We start from the raw sequence: 26,486 nt of genomic DNA on the forward strand, positions 1-26,486 counted from the left end.
AGCCAACCTGCTTCCTGGCCCTGAGCTGCCAAGAGGCCTTGGGGCTTCCAAGGAGTGACCACTGTGGGTGACAGATGGTCAGGACCCTCAGCAGGGCAGGGCCTGGGGCAGGGTCCCGCATTATGGAGCTGTCTGTTAGCCATGGGTCAGTCTGCATCTGGTGGAGGGGCCAGGACACACAGTGACAGGTCCCTACATCCGGGACCGCACCCCCCAAGGAATACCGTATGATGGTGCAGGAGTTGGGAGGCCCCGGGGCTCTGTGACAGCTTCCCGGAGGAGGAGAAGGCCGATGAAGGTGGGGTCATTTCAGCAGAGGACATGATACGCAGACAGCAGAGCGGGGAACTGACCCACTGCAGGTGGCCTGGGATGCAGGGCACCAGGGGGCCTCCCCCATCAGGCCTGGCAAAGCTGGCCCAGGGGAAATGCCGGCACCTGCAGGTGGCCCCAACCGGCCCACTCCCAGCACAGACAGGTGGGTGCACATCCGGGCCTGGGCGACAGTGGATCGCTGCTTGGGGGAGAGGGCGGGCAGGAAAGCAAACTCTAGACCCCAGCCTGCCCCTTCCCTTCTTAGGATGAGGGGAAGCCCTCCAACGTCGGCCTGAATCCCACCTTGGGCAAGAACATCGAGGAACTAGCGGAGCTTCCACGCGCAAGCGCACAGGGATGCCCAGCCCGGGGTCCAGCACAGGGGGCTGGGGAGCCAGCCCTGGCCCGTCCACCTGAAGCCACGCCACACAGCCACTGAAACCACGTCCGGGAAAAACGCTCAAACCTCTGGAAGTGTTCTGGCTTGGTTTCAAGTAGAAAAAGGTAGACAGGACTTTGGAAATCTCTTGATAGTGGAGGAGACTGAGCCCAGGGAGCAGTGATGGTCCCTCAGTGGGCCTGCTGGTCACAGAGTCCGGTGCCGGGCCTGGGCCTGGCTGTGGTGGGGTAGGAGGCTGGACACGTCTCAGGCCCCTGGGCTCTCTCTTTGCAAACAGTTCAGATACGTTTGACAATTAACTTCCAAAGGTGGACGAGCCCTACCCCTGGTGTTCTGGAATCGCCCCACAGCTGCCCTGGCTGGTCTGCCCCCCACCCGGTCAGGCCGGTGTGCCCATCACAGGCCCCCCACTCTCAGGCCCTCCCCAGAGCCCTCACCCCTCCTCCTGACACCCTGTCTCCTCTGCCTCAGGGCCGCCGTCACCCACACCAAGCTGGGAGCAGCACACAAGGGCAGGGCGGGAGCAGCCCTGTCGTGGTCACAGACAGCCTGCCACAGGCTTCCGGAGCCCATCTGCCTGCTGAAGAGCCAGGCGGGGACCTGGGTGACCCAGAACCAGTCTTGTCACAGCGTCTCGGAAAAGTCACGCGCATCATGCTACCCCGACCCCCGGGCTGCGGGGGTCACAGGGGCGCATCTGAAGTGCCAAGAACAACCACTGTAGGAAAGAGAGGAGCTGGGGTCCCAGGACCAGGAGTCTCAGCCTGGCTGCGCCTTAGAATCGGGGGGAGCTTTAAACATGCTGCCCCCACCCACCAAGCAGGCCAAGTCATTTTGGACCCCCTGTAGGAGGGGGCTCGGGTGGGTTTTCTTTGCGGGGCAGGAATGGGCCAACATCAGCTCAGCCCATCCTGACGATGGCATCCCTGTATCTCTGGAGGCAAGAGACAGGGGAACTGACCCAGCTCAGCCTGGGGTGTCAAGCGTGAGGGCCTTCTCCCCCTCGGGGCCCGGCGAGCTGGACCCTGGAGAAGAAAGTGGCCGCTGGACACTCACCTCTGGGGGCCGGACCTGCAGCCTCACCCCCACTGGTCCCAGGCCCTTCAGACAGCTCGGGGGCTCTTCCTTCAGCGGCCCGTGCAGGGGACTTCCCTGCGAACCTGGCCCCAGCGCCCAACGTAAGCCAGGCAGGAAGCCCCAAGTGGTGTCCCATTGCCGTACCCTGATTCAACTTCTGGCCATCCCAGGCCCCACCCTCCCACTGGGCTCTGGAAGCGGCCAGCACCCCAAATTCCCCTCCCCTCCCTGTTTCTCCTTGTCTTCCCCAACATGCCCCAACCAGTGCTGGCCCTAGGCTGCCCATCCTGTAAGAGAAGGTCTCCAGGATCCAGGCCATGGGGACCCCCAGTCCTCACCTCCCTCAAACCCCGTGGCCTGGGAAGCTTGATCAAGAGAGGAGAAGGGGAGGCCAGAGATCCCCGGCCTAATTTGTGAATTTGTGAATGAAAAAGCTCCATGCCCACTTGCCAGGGCCTGGAGGGGAGGGAGGCGCAGCCCAGGCCCTGTCCTTGGCCTCACACAAGCCCCTCCCTAGCCCCAGGCACTTCTGGCTTTCCCAGGGTCTCCTCGGGGGGGGGGGGGCCGCCGGTTGCCCATGGGATATCCCAGGAAGCAGGTGGCACAGGGCTTAGAAGCTTGGGAGGCCTAGCTGCGCTGTCTACCACGGGCTAATGAGAACGCCCAGCTCCTGGGCAGAGGCCCAGGGTACTGGGCACAGCCGGGCAGACCCAGGTAAGACTCTCCTCCTCCCAAGCGCCCTCCGCCAGGGCTGCCCCTTGACGGAAGGGTGAGAACTTGCTCCCAAGCCAGGGCTGGGTGGGCCTTCACTTTCGGCCTGGGGCCTATCGGCAGAGACGCTAGCTCCGATGGAGGACACACAGGCAATGGCCCCGGAGGAGTGCCTGGCCTGAGGTCCTCAGTCCATCCCTGGGAGACGAAGCGGCTGTGGTGTGCGGAGCCCTGAGACTGTGAGCTGGAGGGAGGTATGGAGAGACTTCGCAACCCCCCTCTTCCTTCTACGGAAAATCTGCTCCTCCAGGCTGCCTGGCTGCCAGTCTATAAACATCTCTGCTGTCTCCAGACGCCTCCTCTCCTGGGCACTGACCCCGAGAGAAGTTACCCCAGGCTCTGAGAAGCGCCGCCAGCTTCTGGGGGGCGGCAGGCCAGGGTGGCTCCAGTGGCAGCTGCCCAGGGGCCTGGAACGGCTGTCCCTCCTGTGCTCCCAGCAGCAGCCCAGCTGCCACCAGTGCCCAGCAACAGGTGTGCCAAGAAGGGCGGGTTGGGGTCAGGTGTGTGGTCTGCCCACGATCAGGCAACCCCACTCTGCCCACCTCTCTGGGCCTCCCTGGCAAGGGCTGCTTGTCAGCCAGCCTCTGGGATTTCTGCATCCCTGAGGGTTCTCCTGCCCCAGACCCTTTACCTTGCTAGGTCCCTCTCAGCCTTTAAGGCTCCCCTCTGGTATCACCTACTCCAGGAAGCCCCCACCCCGACCCCCAACGCAGGGTGGTGCCGTACCCAGTGCAAGGCTGTAAAATTTGGTTTAGTAGGGTCTATGGCAGGCATTTTGGACGCCCAGCACTTAACCCGGGCTGGCACAGGATGTCCAAATCTGGCATCGTGGTGGAGAAATAAACCATCTGGAAGGAGCACGTGGGAGGGGCCCAGGGCTGCGTGAGCACTAGCACCAGGTCTGCTCGGCCCACGGGTGCTTTGCCGGGCTCCTTAGGCTGGAGGCGCCCGAGAAGGGGTAGGACAGTGACCAAGGGGCGTCTAGAGGTGGGTCCCTCCTGGGGGAGCTGGTGCGCAATCCGTCTGGCCAGGCATCAGGCATTGGCCCCAGGATGCTTCCTTGGGGCACCCAGAGCACCCTTTGCAGAGGCTGCGGCCCTGGTGCCACCATCCCTCAGGGTCAAGTGCCCCGACCTTCACAGCCACGGGTGTCTGGGCTCGATCTCTCAGAGGCTTAAAGTTGTGACCACGGGCTCCTGAGATTGGAGCCCCGGGCCAGGGGTGCACCCAGGACTGCCGAGGGCGCGACTTCTTCCAGAGCTCGCCTCCCAGGGTCCCCCAAACGGGGCTTCCGCAGCTCCTCCCCACCTGCCGGGGCCCAGCTCCTCGCGGGGCACGGCCTCCCGCAGGCTTCCCTTTCCCCACTCGCCCCGCGCCTCCTCCGCTTTTGAGATGCAAATCGTTGTCAATTGTCGCCAAGCGCTGCTGAGGACAGAGCCGGATCCTTCCGCAGCCACGGACCAAACTTTTGGCCTCCGAAAACTTTCGAACGAGAAGTAGTCCCTAGGGCCGGTCTCCGACCCCGCTCCTCACCGCCGCGGCCCCCAACCCCGGAGGACCCGGGTTCGGGACGCGCGCCCCACCCCAAGAAGGCGCAGGGCTGGTCCAGGCGCGCGAAGGGGCGCGGCCAGAGAGGGGGCGACGGCTGCGGAGGGATCGGCGGGGGCGGGCCCCGGGGGCGGGGTCGGCGGGGCGGGGGCGGAGCGCACGGCGGCCCAGAGCCTCACTAGTGCCTCGGCCTTGGGAGGGAGCGCAGGGGTGCAGGGTGCGGGGCGCGGGGCGCGGGCGCAGCGGAGGAACGATCGCGGGCGCGGAGACGGGCCGGCGAGGTCGCGAGAGCGCAGCGTCGCCCTCCAGCCAGGAAGGAGAGGGCAGTAGCGGGCCGCCACCGCCCGTGGGACAGTCCGGAGCGCGCGTGTGCGCCCGAGCCCCGCCGGCCGGGCGCAGGAGGCCGCCACCGGGCGCAGCGGGCAGCCGGCGGGCAGGCATGCCGCCTCTCCTGGCGCCCCTGCTCTGCCTGGCGCTGCTGCCCGCGCTCGCCGCACGAGGTAGGCGACCGCCCGCCGCGAGCCCGCAACTTTCCGCGCCTTCGGAAACTTTTGGCGGCGCCCTAGGCGCGCGCCCCGGGTGGCTGGGAGCGGGCGGCCAGGGTGGGGAGGGGGACCGGGCGACCTGGGGCAGGGTAGGGGCCGGAATCCCGGGCTCGGGGAGAAGGACTGACCCTCCCCCGCTCCGCTTGCCCCATCGGGGCGGACTCACGCGGCTTGCTCCTGGAACCGAGTTTGGGGCCGGGTTTGAAGTCGGGTTTGAAGCCGGGCGTGGGCCTCTGGGGGCCCGGGAGACCCAGTCCTGGGCTCGTCCTTCGCCAGCCGCGCGTGGGGCTCGCCGCCGGGGCGGGCGGACGAGCTGCCTACTACTTTTCGATTTGAATCGAGTCGGTTTTGGTTTCCTGTTGCTTTGGGGCCATTTATCTTTTCTCTTCGCCTCTTGCCCGCGCCGGGGGCGGATGTTGGGGCGTGGAGCGTGGAGCGTGGGGTCCGGGGTGCCGCGCTGGTCTTTACGGAGCCGCACTGCCGGACCCGGCCGCCGGGCGTGGTGGGCAGAGGGGAGTTGGGCGGGCCCGGCGGGCCCGGCCTCCTTCCCGAGTAAGAGAGTTTGCGCAGGGCCGGGGCGAGGGGCGCGGACCCAGGCGTCCCCGGGCTCCTGGCCGCCCCGCCCGCGGTGTCCCCTCCCCACACCGGGTCGCTGCCCCCATCCCGGCTCACAATTTCTGGGGGGGGGGGCGTGTGTGCGGAAGACTGCTGCTGCTGGTGGGACTTGCACTTCGTGGAGTTCAAGTTTGGAAACCTTGCGGGGGGGGCGGCGTGGTGGGGGGGCGGTCATTCCTCTCTCCACTTCACATCAAGAGGATCTCCGAGGAATCGGATGGTGATTAATTCTTCTCTTCCCCTAAAAGTTGGAGGGAGTATTAGCTCCCTGGTTCCTGAAGTTAGGGTTTGGTGTCACACCCCGCCCCGGCCCCCATGGGGGGCTTAATTTACATAGCCCTGGTAAGAGGGAGAGGCACGGGCTTGATTAGTTGACCCCTTCCAGGGAATGGGGTCGAATTCCTTCCAAATGGAGCATCTTCATCCCCCTCCCCTGGGTGTGTGTGTGTGGGGGGGCTGCCACTGAAGATGTCTGCCCTGGGGAGCTGGTATTGGGTGTCGGTGGAGGCGCGGCCCGGTCCCCGGGGCGCAGTCCCGGTGCCCCAGGAGGCGGCCCTGGCGCGACAATGGGCCGCTCTGATTCCTCCGGGCCGGCGCTTTGTTGGCGGGAGGGGCAGCGGGCCTTGCAGCTGTCGCATTTTCCCACGGGCGGAGGAGCTGAGTGTGGCCAGGGCTGCCCACCCCCCACTCAGCGCCGCCCCCTCGAAGAACTTGTTTGAACAGCAAGACAATCCTGGTGGTTGGATAGGGGCCCCAGCCCAGCCAGGGTCCGCAGCGAAGACGGGGTGGGGAGTGAGAACTTGGGGAGTGTGGCCCGGGGTCATCCCAGCTTTCCTCCACTGCTGTCCCCAAGGCATCTCAGGCCACCCCGCCTCCACTTGGAGCGTGACCTAGCCACCCGCCCCCCATCAGCGGGCTCCCCCTCCCTCCACTGCTGATCCCAGAACTCTGGGCGGAATGTTGAATCCCCTTGGGGTTCATGCCAGGCTTCCTGGGGCCCCCGGTCCCCAGCAACCCCATGACAGGAGGTGAGGGGTGGGCAGTGCCCCTTGGGGTGCTGGCCAGGCTGACGTCTCCCTTTGCCTCTCCCCAGGCCTGCGATGTTCCCAGCCCGGCGAGACCTGCTTGAATGGCGGGAAGTGTGAAGTGTTTCCCAACAGCACCGAGGCCTGTGTGTGAGTATGCGCCCCTGCAGGGACCTGTTGCTTTGTCCGGAGCAGAGCCCCTGCCTTCTGCGGCGGGCCAGCAGGGACAGAACACTAGGCCATTGTCTTCTGGAGATGGCCCAGAAGGCTGGGCGCAGTCACGTGCTAGTTTTATTGGACAAAGTCTGGCAATTACTTAATCACCAGCAATTATGTTGCGTGTGGAGCTGGCCTGGCCCATAGAGGTTGGAGCGCTCCTTTGTGGGCCACCCCAGGCTCCCGGGGAGCTAGGTGGGAATCGCTGGTACCCCATTTCTTTCCGAAGTCCCTGTGAAATAATTTGACCTTCCGGGGAGGCTCTGGAGCATCTGTAGAGAGGCCCAGCCCTCACCGCCCTGCCAACCGGGGAGTGTACCTCTTCTGGGCAGGTGAGCGCCTCCTGGGCAGGTGATGCCTCTCAGCCAGAAACTGACCATTTCAAAGCCAAACCCACCCTTCCCAGCCCTCTGCCTCCCCTGCCTACTTCTCTCTGGCCTCAGGTGAGGTTGGGGAAGGGAAGTTGGAACTTGTTGGCTTGTTGGCTGTGCCCACCTCCGTTGGGTGCGGGGGTGGGAGTGCCTGCCAGAAACTTGGTTTCTGTCCTGGCATCTGCAGCTCTGGCCTCCTAACCGGCTGGCCCTTCACCTTCCCAGCCTTGGGTCCTCAGCTGTGAACTGAGGTCTGTGGTCGGGTAATCTGCTTAGAATCTACTGCCTGGCCGCCTGCCTCTGGGTACCAGTCAGCCTCAGGGAAGTTCTTCTGCTGTGGCTGATGCCCTTCAACTTGAGTTCGTCCCTGATGGGAATAACGAGGAGGTGCTTGGCGGCTGGAGAAACGCCCCCCTCCCTAGGCTGCCCAAGTGGCGCGCCCTCATTCCAACTGCTGAGGACCCATTCCCTTGACAACCCCCAGCCCGGTTCACGGCTGCCCAGCCAGTGGGCAAGCAGCCCCTCCTTCCACTGCCTCCCACCCCCGACTGAAGCCAATTAAGCAGGTCTGTGAGCAGTTTAATGGACAAAGCGCATTGTGTCTTTGTCAGACGCTAATGAATGCGCACTACTTTTTTTTTTTTTTTTTTGCTTTTTGGGGGCCTTTTTCTCCTGCAGAAGAGCCTCACCGACGCTTGATGCCCTAAATCTTGTTTCCTTTCATTCAGAGACCGACAGCTGGGATTCAGTAGAAGTGCAGTGGCTATTGTTGAGGAGGTGGATTAATGCTGGGTGATTAATTATGCGTGGCTTCCCAGAATGCAGACTCCTTCCCTGCCGCCCCTCGAGCTCCTGCTACAGCTTGGCCGCTCAGCTCACTGGGGGGTGTGTGTGTCTGTGTGTAGGGGCGGTGGGCAGCCTCCACATTTCTGCAGAGGGCTTTGGGAGGGTTGGGGGGAGTGCTGTGCTGAGGAAAGTGGGAGCAGTCTCTTCTTGTCTGACCGGGGAGCCGGGACAGCCCGGGGCCTCCCGGGGCCAATGTTCCAGCCGAGTGTTGCCTGGGCGGGGAAGGGGGTGCCTTGGGGTACAGGCTGCTGCGGCTTACTCGCTGGCCTCAGGGTGAGGCACTTCAAGGGGACAGGGGCGTGCTCTCCCGCTCTCCAAGCCTGGGCACTTTGGGAGTCCTGTCCCCCAAGACGGCTAGGGATCAGGGCTGTGGTGCCGGCCTTTCTCCTCCCTGGGGCCCGGCGCCCCGCCCCCCCCTTGGCGGGAAGCCTGCCTGTCTGGCCTGGCACCCGGCCGGGCTCGGCACACAGAGACCCCATTGTGCACACCCCACAGATCCACTTGGAAGATGAACGGAAGCGCCGTCCTCAGAGGCCGCACCACTGGGCACCCCGGGTGGGAGGCAAGGGTATCAGAGCCACGACCAGCCGGCCGGTCCCGGCTCTGCAAAGGCATGGGTCCAGGCTCCCCGGGCAGTTTGGGGGGCGCTGCGGCCACCCCGGGGCCTGTGCCTTCCCGCTCTCGCCCATCACCCACCATTGCACGGAGGCCCCGGGAGGTCTGTCATGGGGGAGGCCCTGCTCTCCCAGCTGAGAGGGAGCCACTTTCTTTCCTCAAAGGTGTCAGGGTGCAGGCTTCTGGAGCCCTGCTGACCTGGCTGTGAGTTCTAGCTCGGCAGCATCCAGCCAGGACCCTCAGAAAGTTCCTTGACTTTCTTGTTGATTTGCTGGCTCCCGCATGGCCAGGGCGTGGGAAACGGTGGTGTCATTGTGCCAGGCGCGTTAATAGCAGGTGACTCATCTGTTTCCACCCCAAAGAGAAGGAACCTTCCCCAGAAGCTGCCAGTCAGGTGTCTGCAGGGCTCAGGGTGGGAAAAAGAGGTTCGTGTTGGTGTGAAGGCCCTCCGGGAAGTCACAGAGAGCCGCTGCCTGGCTGGCCAGTGGCCGCGGTGGGAAGGCTGCGTGTCCCCATGGGCGGAGTGCTGTCTCTGGACAGTGGCTGTGTGTGGCGGCCCGGGGGCTGCCGGGGGAGGCTGGTGGCCCGGGGGGCAGGCTAAGGCAGGTCTTTGCGACCCTCTGCGCGTCTCCAGCCCCCGTGCCGCCCCACCAGTGCTGAGGAGATACCGAAGTGGGCTCCCTCTCTTTCCTTTTGATTGGGGTGGCAGTGTGGGAAGGCCTCTGGGGGCTGCCGTCTGTGGGGTGAGCGTGCGTCTGAAAGGCTTGTTGGTGGGGGGGGGCTGCTGCTGGGTGCTGGGCTGGGAGCTGAGGCTCCAGGATGGCTCAGATGCTCCCCCTGCCTGCGAGAAGCTCAGAATTTTACCGGGGCGTCTTCCAGGTGATTGCAGAAGTGGGCTGCACCGTCGTCGTACCCAGGGTACCTGGGAGGGAAGTCCGGCCAGCCAGCGTGTGGTGGCCCTCAGCTTTGGACGATCCTGTATTTGAGGCCTGGCTCTGCCGCCCAGTGGCTTCGTGACCTCAGGTCATCGGGTCACCTGAATCCAGACCGCCCCCCCCCGCCCCCCGCAACCAGTCTGTCATTCGGGGCTGACCCACGATTGATCTCTTGGTGATGCATAAGGTTGCGTAAGCGGGGCACGCAGCAGGCACAGGGCAAGGGTCCGTTTCCTCCCTGTCTTCTCCTTTTGAGTTGATGCTGCTGGTTTCAGGATCCTCATTTGAGAGTGTTTAGTTGGCTAATGAGTTAACTCAGAGAACCCGAAAGGTGCAGCCTGCTGGGCCCGAGCCGGCGCGCTGCCTGGGAGGGGCTGGCCAACTCGGAGGACTATCGCCCACGATGGCTCCCATCGGTGCCTTCCTTGTTTGCATCTGCGGTTCTGCGCGCCTGTCGTGTGCTGGGCTCTGCTCTGGACTTGGGCACCGTGGGCTCAGGGCAGACACAGCCCCTGCCCTCGTAGAGTCCACTTTCCGGTGTGGGGCAGGAGAGGCAGCATGAACACGTGACGTGTCAGGTGGAGGTGAGCACGGTGGGTGGGGCTCGGAGCAACCCCGTAACCATGGGGATCAGGCATGTAACGGAGCACAGAGAAGGTGGCACTTGGCCCCAGCATCACACAGCGCAGAGTGGAGCCCGGCCCTAGCTCTTTCTCCAGAGCGTGTGTTCCTAACCACTGCCGCATCCTGCCTGCACTGCCCCGGGCCCTTGCTGGCCATTCTGTGAGGAAACAGGGTGGGGATGACAACTTCCCTTAAAAGAGGAGGTTCAGAGGGCTGGGTGGAAGTGACTGGGCTGCCCGGCTGCAGAGGGATGGAACGTTTTGCGTCTCTGTCACCTGGTCCGTCTGTTTCCAGTGAGTCACCTGCGAGCCTTGGGCGAGGCGTGGGGTGGGGGTGGAGGGAACAGGTTAATTCTCATCCTCACTCCTAGGCTGAGAGCGAACAAGGTCTGTACAGGACTTCCTCTGTTTATGCAGAGCCCGGGCTCCAAGGACGCAGGGTTAGAAAAACACACGGTAAACGCACAGCGTCAGCTAGAAAGCTTCACCTCCTGCCTCTGACTGCAGAGGGACATCAAGGAACACACGATCTCTGCAGGAAGGTGCCTTCTGGGGCCTGGCCCTGCCTCTGTACAGCAGCCAACGTTTTTTCCATTGAGAAAATAATAGTGACGTGTTTTAACAAAGAGAAAGAAAGAAAACTGTGCCCTTAGCTGGAAGAGGGTGGGGCAGGGCAGATAGCGGATGGAGGAGAAGCTCTTCATCAGGACAACTGAGTGGGGTCTGGGTGGCGGGGGGCGTGGGCTGGGTGCTGGGACCCCGGGAAGCTGGAGTGGAGGGGCGGGGGGCGGGTCCAGAGGGCATCACAGCTCCAGTCCCCGAGTGCTGGGTGGCAGCCCAAAGGTCCCATGAGAGCTGGGACTGGCTCTCTTCTTCACTGACCGTGACTCTGATGGGTGGCCATGGCTGTCGCTGGCAGGTGGGGCCCACTGGGCAGTGCCGGGCTGGGCTGAGGGGGTGCGCCCTCCTGGGGTGGGGAGGGCACCTTTCCTGCTTCGTGTCTTGTCTATAAATAGTGAAAGGATGTGGCTTTGCAGAGTTGATTGAGCATCCTGATTGCTTTCCTCAATAACGTAACGATAATGCCTCCACACACAGACAGCTGCTTTTATCCGGCCTCGTAAAACCCCCAGCAGACTTTTCTTCACCAGGCTCATACCCCCTTGGGGTGGTGGCCAGCTCTGCTTTTTTCTAAACCCCCAGTTTCCCCAGGTTGGGAAAACTGAGGCTGAGAGATGAAGAGGCTGGGAAAGGGGGTGGGGATCTGAGGCCAGCTTGCATCAGCTTTTGCCTTCATGTACGGGCATATCCAGAACTTTTCAGACTCTTTCCAGAGGCTTTAATGAGTGGCTGGCTTCGGGGCATCACGACTGTGGGTCAGGATGTGTTTGACGGTCCTGAAGCTCCCGGTGGGGCTGTCTCTGGTGGGCCCCACCTCATGCCCCGCCGCAGACAATCTAGCAGATACAGAGCCAGCTGGCTCTGGTTTGCTGTGCCCCCTTGGACTCGCGTCTCCTTTCTGGGCCCCAGGTTCCTCCTCTGTACGTGAAGGTATGGGGTTAGGTGGCCCCTGGAGCTCCCTTCCAACTGCATCCCCGCAGGACCCTGGGATGGGCCTGTAGATGCCCGGATGGTGGCAGTGGGCGGCAGCATGGTGGGACAGAGGTGGAGAGGTGGAGTGCAGAGGTGCCCAGGAGTCAGACCTGGCTGTGCAGCAGGGCAGCTTCTGCTGGTCTGGGGCCAGCTCTGGGCTCTGGTGGCCCGCTGGGCTGGGGACACACCCACTGGAGAGGGAGCAGTGATTGACAGGTACTGCAGAGGAGGGGCTGGCGGACAGACGAAGGCCCTTTGCCAGAGTGGCTTCTGTTGGCTTCTCCCCCGGCATCTCCTTTCTCGAGGCCTTGCCACCCTCCCCGACTCTGCTTTCTGAGAACAAGGGAGCTGACGACTAGATTGGGGGGGGATCGATATTTGCTTTTTGGTGGTCAGTTGCACATATCCTAAGTTTTATGATTTTAGCTGTTTAAAGTGTACATTTCAGTGGCATTTAGTACATTCACAAGGTTGTGGAACCATCACCTGTATCTAGTTCCAGAGCTTTTTCATCACCGGGAACAAAATCCCGTACTCATTAAACAGGCACTCGCCCTTCTCCCTGCCAGCCCCTGGTGAGCACTCATCTACTATCTGTCCCTGGCGTTACCTGTTCTGGACGTTTCACACACGTGGAATCATGCCTCTCCTCTCTCTTACCCGTCTTCTTTCACTCAGTGTGCGTGTCCGTGCCTCGCTCTTCTGGGCGCTGGACTTGACCTGCCTGAGACTGTCAGGGACTGGCTGGCGGTGGCACCAGCGTCCTAGTCCTTATGTGGTCTTGGACAGAAGTCCAGAGGAGGTGGGTGCTGGGGGTGGTGGATGTACGGAAGGCTTCCTGGAGGAGTTGGTGCTCATTTCCGTGCCTGTGTGGCCGCCCGCCTGGCAGCCACGGAGCCCCCTTGGGTGGGGCCCGGCACATATTGGGTGTATTCGTTAGGACGGCCCAGTGTGCCCGCGGTCCCAGCCTGCTCAGGGCTCCACGTCAGCTTGCGGCCTCGGCTCCTGCCCCGGGCCTTGGCTGGCGCTGGCTGAGCGCCAGCGGGCCCAGAGGAGGGGCACACAGGGTTCCAGGGCCAGTGCCCCACCTGCCCGGCGTCAGGAATGCGAGGGGAAAGCGGACTTTTATTGAGCACTTACTAGGTGCTGGGGCTGGGGCTGGGCGGGCAAGGCAGACGCAGGCCCGGCCTGTGCAGGAGAAGGAGGCCCGTTGTTTCAGAGCCAGGCTTCAGGGCAGACGCCTTAACCGACTGCGGTGTGAGGCCAGTGCTGTGGGTACACCCCGCCCGGGTGCCCCAGGCCTGCCGCGGCCTTGGAGTGAGTCCACCGTGGAAACGGCGGGCAGATGGGCTGGGACAGGTCAGCAGGCAGTGCAGCCGCAGGCAGGAGGCGCAGCTAGGGGCAGCGGCGGGCGGTAAGGCTCTGGATGTGAGACCCTCGGCCCCTGCCCACGTCATCTGCCTGCTTCCCGGCCTTTTCCTGGGGTGGGAGCACATCCTTTCCTGGACCCTCAGGGTCAGCTCAGAGTTACTGGGTGCACCCCTAGCGGGAGGCACTCAGCCTTGTGTGACAGGAGAGAGGGCCAGGGGTCTGGCCCTTCGCTCTTAGCCACAGATGGGTCCCCTCCAAGTGGCCCTCGGGGCTCAGGGAGGCTCCGTGTCTCCTACAGGGCACCAGAGGGGCCCGCGGGCCCTTGAGAAAGTGGCCCTCCTATGGTGTTAGCATTTGGAAACCTGCTCGGCCCCAGTGGGGAGGGTCGAGCTGGTCCCCGCGTCACAGGTGGGGTAGTTCTCTACGCATCTCTGGGGTGCATGGAACTACGGGAACAGAACCCCTTCCCAGGGTTTCACCACTGAGGGGTCCCTTCTTGCTGAGGGTCTCCCCCCCCCGCACCCTCTGCCCCTGCGATGGAAGCATTCTGGGAAAGGGGGCCCTTGACCTCGCCGTCCACTCCCCCAGGCTCGGGGGCAGGGGTCATCATCCTGTCATCCACGCTTTGGGGTGTATTAGGTTAAGCATTGCCTTCCTGACACCAAGCTGCTGCCTTGAGTGGGCACCCATCAGGTGGAGTGTGGACACCTCCAGAGGGCCCAGCCTCTTCTGCCAGGCAGCGCGCCCCACTCTGCGGCTCAGGCCTCCTGGGGCCCCCTGCCACGTGCTGCACTGGGGGGTCTTGGGCTCTCCTGGACTGGGGCTGGGGGCCATCCTGGAGGTCTGACCTGGAGCCTCTCTCCGCCTGAGCGATGGTGGCAGCCCTTACGGTTTCCTGGAAGGAGTGCCCGGGGTCCTGGCTCCCAGCGGGCCTTGACGGGGGTGGGGGATGCCCTGGGGAGGCCTCACCTCCAACGCCTACACCGCGGTTCCCAACCCTGAGAGTCGCTCGGGCAGGCTGCCAGCCCCCGCCAGCCTTGATCTGGGAGTCCTCGTGGGGCAGGTGCCAGGCCCAAATGCTGCTCCAGAACCTGCACCCACAGAGCTCACCCCCACCCCACGGCTGCCCGGGGACAGGTGGGTGCCGGGTGGGAGCCACTCTCACCGGCAGTAGGCCAGGCCCAGGCCCAGCTCTGTTGTAGGGATTTTCGCCAAAGAAACGGCCGCATTGTGACCCTGCCGCGCGCAGCCTGGCCTGGCTCCGTGAGGTGGGAGCCTCGTCCCCGCCCGTCCCGCCTGCTCCGTCTGTCACCGGGCTGGGTGTCAGTCGTGTGTCTCTGAAGGGCTTGAATTGGTTGCTCTTCTCAGCTGGGTAAACGGTCCCTTGTCCCTCTGTTGACACTGTGATTTGCTGAACAAACTCCCGCCGCACAGGTGGCACGAAAGGCCAGCCTCACCCAGCCCAGCCGAGGCCTCGTCGTCACATGGACCTTAGTGTGAGGGCGGTGGGCCTGGGAGAGGGGCTGAGGGTCTGAGACACGCTGGATGGGGGACAGGCAGCTGGAGGCTGGGAAGAGCCCCGGCTCTGGGCCTGGTGCCAAGGTGCCGCTCGGGCCCGGGGCCATCCCCTTCTCCGGGGATCCCTCCCGGCCTCCCGCCTCCTTCACCCCACGATCATGGGCCAGCACGCATCACAGCCGAGCGGCGGCCCCTCTGCCAGGCCCCGGGGAGGCCCCCTGCCCCGTTTCAGCATCGGCCAGCCTGCTGGGCCCCAGAAGCTGCCGGGAGGTCATGGCGCTGCCCTGGACCCTGGCCGCCCCGGCAGGTCGTCGAGGGCCCACGGGGGGACGCGTGTGCGAGGAGGTGGGCGGCAGCCTCTGGGAAGATCTGTCAGCACCCCAGCAGCAGGGCCTGGGGCGCGGGGACCTGCCTCCCACCATTTCCTCTCTGTTTCGGTTGTTGATAAGCCGAAACTGCACGGTTACTGGAAATGAGAGGTTTGGGGGAGAAGCCAGAGTTTTGAGTATGTGTGTTTTTCCTTGAGAGCTTTTCAGTAAGAGCGATGCTGAGCTAAAGGCTGGGCTCAGGCGGGGACGGGCGGGGGCCTGGCCACACTTCCGCCCCTTGGGGCCTCCGTCTCCTGTCCGTCCAGAGGGCTGGCTGGGGGAGGTGACTACCTCTGGGCCTTCTGGGTCAGCCGAGGGTCTCATTACCCCGCTCCCCAGGCCGGTACCGGCTTCTAGGGGGCAGCCCCACAGGGCGGGGCTCCCCTCACTTCCTCCTCCGGGGTCAGGATGAGGGTGGCCCCAGGCCTGTCTGGTTGAGAGCCAGACAGGGGAGGCCAGGCAGGGCTGTGTGTCCCAGCATCCACCATGGCAGGGGCCCAGACCGTGGTGGCGTCCTCCCGGGTGGTCCAGGGTCCAGGGCCGGCACAGCATAGGCACTCGGCAGGTATGTGGCGTGCGCGCCTGGTTGAGGGCTGGAGCCGTGGGCACGGAACAGGGAGTGGAGGCAGGTGGGCAGATCCAGGTTTTGGGAAGGCCCAGCTTGCAGGACACAGGGAGGCTCGGTCTGAGCCAGTTGCCCAGCACTGGGCTTCCCCCATTCCAGCACGCTGCTCCCGCCCGGCAGGGCTGGGGTGGTGCGGCCATGCATGGCACGGCCTGTGCTGGGCTGTGTGACCTCGGGCTGCTCACTCACCTCTCTGAGCTCCCCTATGAGAAGTATCACAGATCGGTCCCACGTGGTGGTCCCGTGGATTGATCCCGATGGGACGTGTCGGCTTAGCTTTACTCCACACTGGAGCTTGTTCGTAATACTCTGAGGCCTCGTCCAGAAAGCTCTCCCAGAGACCAGCCAAGCTCAGGATTTGGGCGAGGTCACGCAAGGGCAGAAGGTCATGCCCCACCCAAGAACCTACTGCTTTCCCCACAGGGAAGAGCCCCCCAGATGGCCCTAGACCCACACCAACTGGCCCAGGATGCCTGGGTGGCCCCAGCGTGTGACAGTGCAGGCCTGTCCCATGCAGGCCTGGGTGCAGCTGGCAGGATTCTGTCTTCTGGTGTTTGCTGTGCCCCCCGGTGCCTTGGGGACTGTGCTGGGCCTGGGGTGAGAACAAGGGCTGTAAGTGGATGGCCAGGGATACCATGGGCCCGTGTGCAAGCCTGGGGGGGCACGGGATCCTGGGGGGGCACGGGAGCCTGGTCGTCTGCCTTGGGTGGGGTGGGTGGCGGTGGGCAGGTGGCCTGCCTGAGCTGGGAGAAGGGTCCAGAGAGAGGGGCGCTAGTGGGGGGCCCTGGGGTCCCATGGAAGCCTGCGCCCTGTGCTGCGGCTTAGTCAGGGGCCGGCTCTCCTTTGGCCTGGCCTGGGGGTGGCTGGCTGTGGCCTCCGTCCCCTCCGTCCCCAGAGCCAGACAAGACAGGAAGGAAGGCCACGCAGGCACTGTGGGTGAGGGTGGTGACAGGTGTCCGGCACTGCTGGGACCCTCCTGCTGCCCGGAAGGGGTGGGGGGGGGCCGGGGCCCAGAGTAGTCCCACCCACCGGCTGGGAGCTCCCCAATTCCCAGGCTTCTCACCCAGACACCACCCCCCCAATCTGGGGTTTTGAGTTTCAGCTGATCTTGTGGGGTTGTAAGAATGCATTGTCTGCTCCGGCCCTCCCGGTCTGGGGAGAGCAGGCGGTCAGGCAAGAAATCCAGGCTGCTGGGGGCAGGGGGCGGGGGACAGCTGGGGTGCAGGGGACCCACACATTCCTTCTCTGCCCAGGGAGCTCCTTCTGGCCCTTTAGCTGCCTCTAGGGGGGCGGCTGTGCTCTGACTGTGCCCTGGTGGCCGGCGTCGGGCCACCCTTGGGGTCAGGAGAGGTTAAGAGCTGCATTCAAATCCAGGTGGTGCCATGGGCATAACCTGGCTGAGCCCTGCTTTTCTCATCTGTAAAATGGGCCCAGTGTGTCCTTGCAGGGCCGTTTCAAGAGTAAGACGAGATACAGCTGGCAGAGTCCAAGTAGGTCCGGGAGTGGGAGAGGGTTTCACAGTTTCTTCCTTCTGGGACCCATGTCAGGGGGACCTTGGTGTCCTCCCCCTGCATTCTCGACCAGACGCTGGACACAAGCGGGGCTGCCCCCAGCGTCTGCCCTGGTCAGTGGGAGAGGACAGGAGCGCCGCCGGGCCACCCTTCCCTCTTCCCGAACCCCCGGGACGGCATCTGCTCCTGAGAGCAGAGGCGGGAAGTTGCAGAATGGTTTCTGGCTTTGGTGCGGAGCTCGGTCTGCAGTTGCTGACTTAATTAATCGAGTTTTGGATTAAGCCCTCCCCGTGGCGCCAGGCTGCGCGCGCATCCATCCCTTCATTGCATCCGAGCGTCTGGGGACGCAGGTCTGGCTCCGTCCTGCTTGGGAGCAGGGGCCCCCGGCAGCTGTGGGGACCCCTGGCAGTAGGGGCAGCAGGCTCGTCCACGTGGGTCTCAGGGGGCCGTTGGGGTGAGCCCAGGGAAGGACGCCCATTCCAGCCTTTCTCCAGCTTCAGGCTCCATCTTTTGGGGGTGGTTGGTAAATTCCCCCAGCAGAGTGGGGGCATGGAGGGCAGCAGGCTTTTCTCACACGCCCAACAGCCCCCGGGGCTCTCTCGGGACAGCTCGTTCCCGGGACACCCTGGCCCCGTTGGCTGTGCCTTTTGCAGTGTCCGGGGCCGGGGGGGCTGGCCAAGCAGCGGCCGTCCCTGCCCCATGGGTGGGTCTGGGTTGCCTCTGCCCGCTGCAGCTGGGCCATCTCCGGGAAGCCGCTTGACCTCTGCACCGGCCCTTCCTGTCCCTTCAGATGGGCAAGCCACTTCCCACGTCAAGGGTGGGGCAGCTCTGAGCGCTGCGGGGGGCCGTGAGCCACGGGCGGGCGGGCATTGTTTTCCCTGCAGTGGGAAAGGTGGCTTCCCGGGAGGAAGGCTTCCGTCCCACACAAAGGGTTTCCCCGTGCTCCGGCACTTCCTATTTCCAGCATATTTTAAACCATCCAAAGATGCAACTTGGGAGAAAGATTCAAGACAAAGAGCGGAGAGTGCTGGGAGCAGCTGCTGGGGCCAAGTGCGCTCCACACCCCACCCCGCCTGGGACCAGGTTTCCTCCTCTGCCCACTGCTGCCATTCCGGGCTGAGGATTACTGTTGTTCGGGGTTGGGGTCTGTCGGCATCAGACCTGGCTGGTCCCTTTCCAGGGTCCCCCGTCCCTCTGCAGCCCTGACTGCGCTTCTCCTCCTTCCCGAGGCTATGGGAGCCAGGGCAGGGACACCCCGCCCCGCCAGGCAGCTCTGAGCTGCCCCAGCCCAGCGGCTGCACAGGCTGGAGGGAGTCCACAGCTCAGCCAGGTGCTGGCTGGCCCCCTGCAGTCACTTCCTGGGGCAGTGGGGCGGCAGCCCCACACGGTAGCCTCCAGACCCACGGAGGGCCGACCACGCTCCGGGCCGACCCAGGCACACCCCACCTGACCCATGCCCTGATGCAGAAAGGGGCAGAGATGAGGGGAGCACAGAGGGCCATCTTCCAGTTGCCCCTCGGGCACAGCAGAGTCACAGCTGGGACCCAGCCTGTCCCTCAGACAGGTATCTGCACAGGGGATCCTGCAGGCTTGAAAGAAACCTGGGGACTTTGCCTGCTGTGGCTCTTCGTCCTGGGGGCTTTGGGGAGGTGAGGGCAAGGGGCCGTCGGAGTCACCAGGCGCCCTCTCACCCTGGCTCTCATGTCTCCCCGGGGGGCTCTGTTCCCCAGAGCTGAGCTGTCCTGGCTGTTCCCAGTGAGGAAGGACCCCAGAACCCCGGGTGGGCGCAGTGGGGGGCGGCCAGCAGACGTCACCGAACACGCCCCCACACCTGCCGTGAGCACATCATCCATTAGCAGCTGGTGCCTCCTGGAAGGTGTGACCCCTCAACTGGGATATGGTGGGCCTTGGGCTGGCCTCTGCCCAAAGGAGCCCAGGACCGCCCCCCAGGCCTTGGCCAGGAAAACAGTTGGGCTCCTCTTGGGGAGGAGCTGGGGACCCAGAGTCTGGCGCCCCCCTGTCCTGCTCTCTCTGGGCCTCAGTCTCCCTGCTCAGTCTGCAGGTGGCCCCAGTCGCCTGGGCTGGGACAGGGGTCTCAGAACCTCCTGGCCAAGCTGCCCAGGGGTGGGCGGGCCTGCCTGCCTGGCAGTGGGCCTTAGTGTTCTTTGTTCAGCACCACGGACCACCGCTGGGGAGAAGTGCGGGTACCGAGATGAGACATCCATGCTCCCTGGCCCCCGTCATCAGGGCCCTGGTGACACTGTGGGTTGGAGGGTGCTGGGCAGAAAGCCTGTGGGAGGAGGCTGTGCTGGTGTGGGGAGAGGAACCCACTGCAGGCAGAGCTGGGCCAGGCTATGGGGTGGGAGGGGCCTCCGGCTGTGGGACCCACAACTTGGGGACGGGACCCCAGGTCCTGACTCGGCCTCCCTGGGAGCAGGCGGCTTGGTGGCCCCCAGCTTAGGGGCGGGTGTTTGGGAAGGGTAACCACCCCACTTTGTTGCTTGTGAGTAACCACGCTGCCCTCTGCGGCCAGAGGAAACTTTGGACTAAGGAGGTGGCGGGAAGATGGGCTGGAACGGATGCTGGTGGAGGGGCTGTCCCAGGGGCGGGCAGGGGGAGTCTGCCTTCCCTGCTACTCCGGGGACAGGTGGAGCCACGTGAGAACAGGACGGCTGCAATCAGCCAGGGGCTCCTTCCCCCTGGGGCTCGGGATGCAGGCTGCCTGGTCGGGGAGCCAGGGCCCAGGGACCTGTGCAGAGCTGTCCCTTTCTGTGTTGGGTGGTGCGGCCCCTGCCCACCTTTGGGGTGCAGGCTCCGGGCCCTGCAGATGTGGCCTCCGGCTGGGGTTACAAGCTCATCCTGCACGTCCTGGCCCCCAGGCAGTGTGGGGTGGGCCGGGGCCCTCTGTGCCTGGGGAGCCCCTGTGTCCCTCACGGCTTTCCTTAAACAGGTGCACCTCCCCTGGTGCAGCGAACATGTTCCCAGGGACGCATCGGTGAATTGTGTGCAGATCAAATCCAGCAGCGCTGGCTAGAGCGAGTGTCTCCTCTGTCCACGTGGCCAGGTTGCCTCTGCGTGGGGCCTTCTGTGAGCCCACGCGGTCCCCTCGACCCCTCCCCGCACTCACAGGAAACCGAGGCCCGGGCAGACGGGGCACACCGCAGAGCCGGGGCTGGCAGAGCGGGAGGAGGCCCCTCTGGGCCCCCAAAGTCCCTTTGACCGAACTGTGTCTCACCCACCCACTGGGGGAGCCCCTCCCTGGGGCACCTCTGTCCCCCCCGCAGAAGGAAGCAGGGCAGCAGCACATCGCTGACCCCTGCCCGCCCCCCTCCCGGCCAGGGCGCAGGGCCCGGGCTCACCCCGGGCTCCGCCCCACTGGACCGGAAACTCCCTGAGGGCAGAACTGAGTAAATCCCTCCTCAGGACTGAGTCCCTCCCCCTTGGAACTGAGGGGAGGAGGGAGCTGTCATCTGTCCCCTGGGGGCAGCAGATGGCCTGCTTAACTTAGAAAGGAAAACAGCACAATTTAGAATTAGTCCCGGGTGAAAGGGTGAAAGGGTGAAAGGGTGAAAGGTCGAGGCAACATCTGCCTCCGGATGCTTCTTTCTGGGGTTGCATTTCTATGGAGCAGCGCTGGCGGGTGTGGCAGGGAGGGCCGAGCGGACACAGTGGAAATTTTGAGGCGGGAACAAAGCTCCAGGCCAGCGGGACCGCAGCCATTTGGTGCTCCTCCTGGGGGGGGGGGGGCGGAGCCGCTGTCGGGGGAGCCAGCCCCTCTGCAGCCCTTCTCCTGGGGCCTTCAGCCCCACCTGTCACTCACCTGCCGCTGGCCAGGCGGGGCCAGGACAGGTCACCCCGCCCAGGCGGCCAGGCCGTGTGTGGGTGGGAGACAAGGCCAGCGGAGGAGCAGGTGCCGGGGTGACCGCCTTCTGGAGGGGAGCAAGGAATGAGGAGCCGTCGTGGGCCCCGGGTGCCGGGGGGGTTCCTATCCGGTGTGCAGGAGTCTCGTGCCCCCCCCCGCCCCCCGCCCGTCTCGGGTTCTACACATGGCCCCGGACGGCCCCTGGCCTGGAATCGCACGGCAGGTGTTGGGTGTGACTTCCCTCTCCAAGCCCGGGCACCTGTCCCTGCCAGGCACTTACACTGACCTGCCAGGACAGGTGTCAAGGACAGAATGGCCGTGAGGGGCTTTGCTCGCTGGTGCTGGTGGCCCTGGCCGTGTCTGAGCAGCCTCACGGACCCTCCGCCTTCTTAGGGACGGGTCAGTGCCGTGGGTGCCTCCCCAGGAAGCCCAGCACTACAGCCAGGGTAAGAGAGAGGTGCAGACAGGTCCAGGGGACAGAGGGGGCGTGGCTGGAGGCTGGCCAGAGCAGGGACAGAACTCGGGGGTGGGGGTGGGGGGCGCTGGGGAGTGGCCTCCGGGACTGGCTGAAAGCTGCTCCGCCACCCCCCACCCCGCCCCAGGCCCAGACCCTGCCCGCCTGGCTCAGGGCTTCCTCCCTCCCAGCTGAGGCTCCCGGCCAGACCCTGGGCGTACCTCACACCCCACGAAGCACCTGCCTCGGCAGTCCCACCCCCAGAGGCTGCCCCTCCCTCCTGCCCTGCCCGTCCCCTGGCTGGGGTGCTGGTGGACGGCGGCCAGGCCCAGGCCCAGCCCCGGAGCCAGCCTGGATGGGCAGCATGCCTTCACGGCAGCGTCCACCAGGCCTGGGCGGGAGTGGGGAGGACAATGGGCCCCCTCAGCTGCCGCCTTCCCCACAGAGGGGCCTCCCTGGCTCCTGCCCCGCCCACTGGGGTTGGCGGCCACCGCGCCCGGGCCTGCAGCAGCTGCTGCCCGCGTACCCAGCCACAGGCGCACCTGCTCCCCAGCCGCCCTTTGTCCGCGCTGCCGACGCCTGATTTACTGGGTGCGTTTTCCCTCTTGCCGGCCCAGCATAATACAACCTCACTGGCCAGGATGCTCCCGGTCCAGGCGGATTCTCCCACAGTCCTCCATGTTAGGCTCCCCATTCAGGATGGGACGGAGGGCGGTTGGTTCAGGGGCGCACTGCCCCATGGCTGGAGGGTCTAGGGTTGTGCATCCGAGTGGGCCCTCCTGGTCCACTTGGGAACACGGCTGAGCAGGGGACTGCTCTAGTGGCGGCAGGCCCCAGGGTGCCCCCCCGCCCCGGGACCATTGATGCAGCCCTCGCCTACAAGAAGGACGGTGCTGGGCAGCCTCGTGTGGATTCCCCTGAAAGCCGTGGGGCAGGCCCGCCTCATCTTGCCCACGCGGGTGGGCTTCCCTCCCCTTGGAGTTGGCGGGATGGGGGCAGGGCCCAGAGGCGAGAGGGAGGCGTGGACAGGACTGGCTCCCATCCCGCTTTGATGACCTAGCACCTGCCTAGCACCGCCTGCCTGCTCCGTCAGTAGCTGGGGAAGGAAAAAGAACCTTTTCTCCGAGCAGGAGCTGCAGCCAGCTCCTGCCTGACGACGGGGGGCGTTGAGAGGTGGGGGGGGTGCTGCCCCCTGGGTCTTCCCCTCCCACCCCAGGGCGCTGGGACCAGGCGGCCTGTAACTGGATCCACGCACAGTGCGGGTCACCCCACCTTCCCCAGGCTCTGGGGTGTGGCCTTGCAGGAGCCAAGGTGCCAGGGCGCCAGCGGCACGGGGACCGCGTGCTGGGGTCTGTGTCCCTCGCGAGGAGCTAGCCACCCCCCACTTCCTGAGCGGGCTGGCTCAGGCCTGAGTTACCTCCCCTGGACCCCTCCCAGAGGGCAGCTGGTTTTCTTTAAGCCAGTTGGTTGGGGACTTTTGGCTTCTGGCAACAGATGGTGGGCCGGAGTGGCCATTTTGCGTCCTCCCCGCCTGCCCTACCCAAGCCACAGCCACAGATAAAAGGCTTCAGGGAGACAGATGCCTCCCAGGCCACGGGGACAGGGGAGCAGCCCAGCTGCTGAGAAATGCACAGACCCCGGCCGCCCCACACTGCCACCACCAGCCCTGGGGAAGGGCCTCTCCAGGGGCCGCCCCTCCCCTTCTTGCCTGTGCAGCTTTGATTTTAGCCCCCAGGACAGGCAGGTGGGGAGGGAGTCGGGGGCTGGCATTTGTTGGGGGCAGGGGTTCTGGTGGGCTCTGGAAGGTGGGATGGTCCGGGCTCAGGAGGGCCCTCTCTTCATCCAGGGGACCCCAGGCTCCTGGCAGCACCCCCTGCTGCCCCGCCAGGTGGGAGGAGGCCCCGCCCACAGGTGCCCAGAGCTGTGGGCCCAGCGTTGGGGCCGCCTTCTCAGGCTGCTGCAGGCTGGGGGCCAGGCCAGGAGCGTTCCACCTCAGAGGCTTTGCCGCTGGGAAGAGTGATGCCTGGCTGCTCCCAGAGCCTTTCCTGAGATTTTTCCTCGAGTGCAAGGCCGCGAGGTGACCTCGCGGGGGCAGTTGATGGCCCAGCCCCCAGAAGCCGAGGCGACAGGTGGCCGAGGGGGGCCCCGGGGTGGGGATGGCAAGCGCTGAGCCCTTCCCTGCAGGGAATGCATGGCACCAGGCCTGGGGGCAGGGGAGACAGGCCGCCGTCCCCCTGGCTCACCTGCTTCCAGTCACAGCCTGGGCAGTGAGTACCCGGGGAGCGTGCCGGCTTGCCAGAGCAGTGGTCCTCCTGGACCCCGGCTTCTCCAGCTGGGCAGCGGCTGCCTCTGCTCCTGGCTGGCGTCGTGTGGACCTCTGTCGTGAAGCCTTGACTGCACAGTGGAAAAGCCGTGTCTGGGTGGTACATGTGGGTGGGGATGGGTGCCGACCAGCACGGTCCCCAGCACATCAGACCCCTGACAAAGAACTCCACGTCGCAAAGGAAATGGGAAGCCAGGCCACGTCGTGTTGGCAGTCGTTTCCACGTTTGCTCTCCTGTCGATGTTGAAAGAAAACAAGCTGTGAACTCTTTTATTAACCAAATAATGTACATTCATTACCAAAAAGCTAAAGAGGAGAAAAAGCAGGCATGCCCCCGAAACTAAAGATTTTACAGACCACCGTTCCCCTCGGCAGAGGACGGCTGTGTCTGCCATGTGGTCCCCTCTCGGTGGCTTGCCAGGGTGCAGACGGATGCCCCCGTGAGTTCTGAAACCTACGCGGCACCCATCGAACACTCTGGTCTCTAGTTTCTCCAATTAACATCACTTTTCTCTGTGGAGATGAAATTCACTTAATATAAAATTAACCACTTAAAAGTGCACAGTTCAGTGGCGTTTGGCACACTGGTGATATGGGCAACCACCACCCCCTCTGGTCCCAGAACTTCCCCTCTCTCCTCGAGGGGCCGCAGCCGGTTATGCCCGCTGCCCAGGGCGGGGCCCCACCAACGCCGGGGCTGGTGGCGGGCAGCTGGCTGGGGAGCGGGCACTCACTGCCCCGGTGTGTCTACCGCAGCTGCAGCGGAGCCTTTGCGGGCCAGCGATGCCAGGCGCCCAACCCCTGCCTCAGCGCCCCCTGCAAGAACGGCGGGACGTGCCACACGGTGGAGCGCGACGGGCTGGTGGACTACGCCTGCCGCTGCCGCCTGGGCTTCTCAGGGCCGCTGTGCCTGACGCCCCGCGACCATGCCTGCCTCGCCAGCCCCTGCCTCAACGGCGGCACCTGTGACCTGCTCACTCTCACCGAGTACAAGTGCCTCTGCCCCCCGGGCTGGTCAGGTGAGGACGCCGGCGGGAGACGGGGCTGTGGCCCTCGAGAGGGGTGGGCAGGCCCCGGCCCTCCCCCAGCTGCCCGCACAGCAGATGCCGGCCCCGTCTGTGTGGCTGGGGACGGCTTTGCTCGGCTGCTGGGGTCCGTGATCCAGAAGTGGCGCAGAGCCCCACCCCCCCGGAGGGTCCCCACGCCCCTCTCCAGCTCTGGAGGGCCCCACCCCTGCCTGCCTCTGTGAGCAAAGGGGAGACTCCCACCTCCCTCCTGCCAGGAGTGCAGGCCCCCCTGCAGGAGCCGTGGCGTCACTGCAGGCACCAGAGTTTAAGAACATGGGCTCTGGAGGGGCGCCTGCCACCGTGCATCCTGCGACGGTCACTCAGCCCCTAAGCTGTCGGGGTCCCGAGGTGTCGGGAGCCGACGCCGTGGGGTCCATCCCCGGCTGGCACCTCCTCCGTGGTGCCTGGAGGCCGCCCCCGGCTCTTGGGGCGGCCCGGCGCGGGGAGCAGGGAGGCCGGCTGACCCCCTTCGCCCCTCCCCCGCCAGGGAAGACATGCCAGCAGGCCGACCCCTGCGCCTCCAATCCCTGTGCCAACGGTGGCCAGTGCCTGCCCTTCGAGGCCTCGTACATCTGCGGCTGCCCACCCGGCTTCCACGGCCCCACCTGCAGGCAGGACGTCAACGAGTGCGGCCAGAACCCCGGGCTCTGCCACCACGGTGGCACCTGCCACAATGAGGTCGGCTCCTACCGCTGTGCCTGCCGTGCCACCCACACCGGCCCCCACTGCGAGCTGCCCTACGTACCCTGCAGCCCCTCCCCCTGCCAGAACGGGGGCACCTGCCGCCCCACAGGGGACACCGCCCATGAGTGCGCCTGCCTTCCAGGTACCGCTTGCTGGCCCCTGCCTGGTGGGAGGGCCAGGGGTGCCCAGGGCGGAGGGAGCACAGGGCTGGAGCAGGGCCGGCTGGGCCTGGGGGTGGACGTCCACGGAGCGTGGGCGATTGGAAGGCAGACTTGGGTGTGGTGTAGGGGCGGGGCTGGAATGGCAGCCGCCCGTTAGGCACCCGCCCACCCACTTCTGCCTGGGGATGGGTCCGCTGTGACCAGACAGCTGGGCCTGTGACCCCTGATGCTCCCCACCTGCCGCCAGCCTTCTCCAGGCCACTCAGGAAGCCCCGAATCTTGAGCGCCCTGGGACCACGTGCACGTTACAGAACTCTCCAGGGCAGCAGGGAGCACCCTTGCTCGTGCGGCCCCCGGGCTTCCCCTGTTTCCCCGAGGTGGGGACAGTGAGGCTGGGGCTTACGCGTCACTTGCCCCAGTGGTGGCCCTTCCTCCTGGCCCCGCTGGTCTCCCACCGGTGGGGCGACGGTGACGGGCACAGCCCCCCACCCCCAGCAGCTCCAGTCTCCCTGTTGTGTGTCCCAGACTTGCTACTGTAGTTTTCATTTGAGTCAGTTTTGCTGCTGGTGACCTAAAAATACTAGTAACGACAAAGCGGCTCGAAGACCTCTCGTCCGTCAGCTGCGCGCTGGCGGTTAGGCGGTTAGGCAGGAACGAGGAAGGGAAGGGTGTTCCAGGAGGGGGGCGGGGTGAGGAGGTGGGGCTGGGGTTTGGGTGCTGGAGGGGAGCCCAGGGTCTGGCTGACCCAGGGGTGAGCCGAGGGTCGCCCCAGCCCCCACGCTGCCGCGGCCCAGCTCGGCCCCTGCAAAGAGGAAGTGCTTGCTCTCCCACCGTCCATGAGCCCCGGGCCTTGTCACTGCAGCGGCCGCCTCTGCGTGCAGACGCCTGGCGCGTGCACTTCCTGCATGCCAGTGGCGCTTCCCTCACCGCCTGCCTGCCGCGGCGCTGCGGGCCGCCCGGCGGGGCTGCTCAGCTGTCCACAGGGGGCTGGGCCAGGCGCGTGCCCCTCGGTTCTGGGTTCAAATGCCTTTTTGGTGGTTGTGGGAC

The 26,486-nt window shown here is 65.1% G+C and overlaps 1 protein-coding gene across 1 annotated transcript in view; it reads left to right on the top strand.

Annotated features, from left to right (window-relative positions):
- The first annotated feature begins 4,321 nt into the window (after positions 1–4,321).
- NOTCH1 (notch receptor 1) overlaps positions 4,322–26,486 on the top strand; it is a 47,061-nt gene continuing 24,896 nt past the window's right edge. The window contains exons 1-4 of the mRNA XM_082621215.1: positions 4,322–4,611; positions 6,365–6,446; positions 24,284–24,546; positions 25,082–25,420. Coding sequence (XP_082477341.1) covers positions 4,551–4,611; positions 6,365–6,446; positions 24,284–24,546; positions 25,082–25,420 — 745 coding nt within the window. The 5' untranslated portion in view covers positions 4,322–4,550. The remainder of the gene's footprint in view (positions 4,612–6,364; positions 6,447–24,283; positions 24,547–25,081; positions 25,421–26,486) is intronic.

Source organism: Mesoplodon mirus (genome assembly GCF_964341445.2).
Source record: "Mesoplodon mirus genome assembly, chromosome: 1".
NCBI classification, from domain to species: Eukaryota; Metazoa; Chordata; class Mammalia; order Artiodactyla; family Ziphiidae; genus Mesoplodon; species Mesoplodon mirus.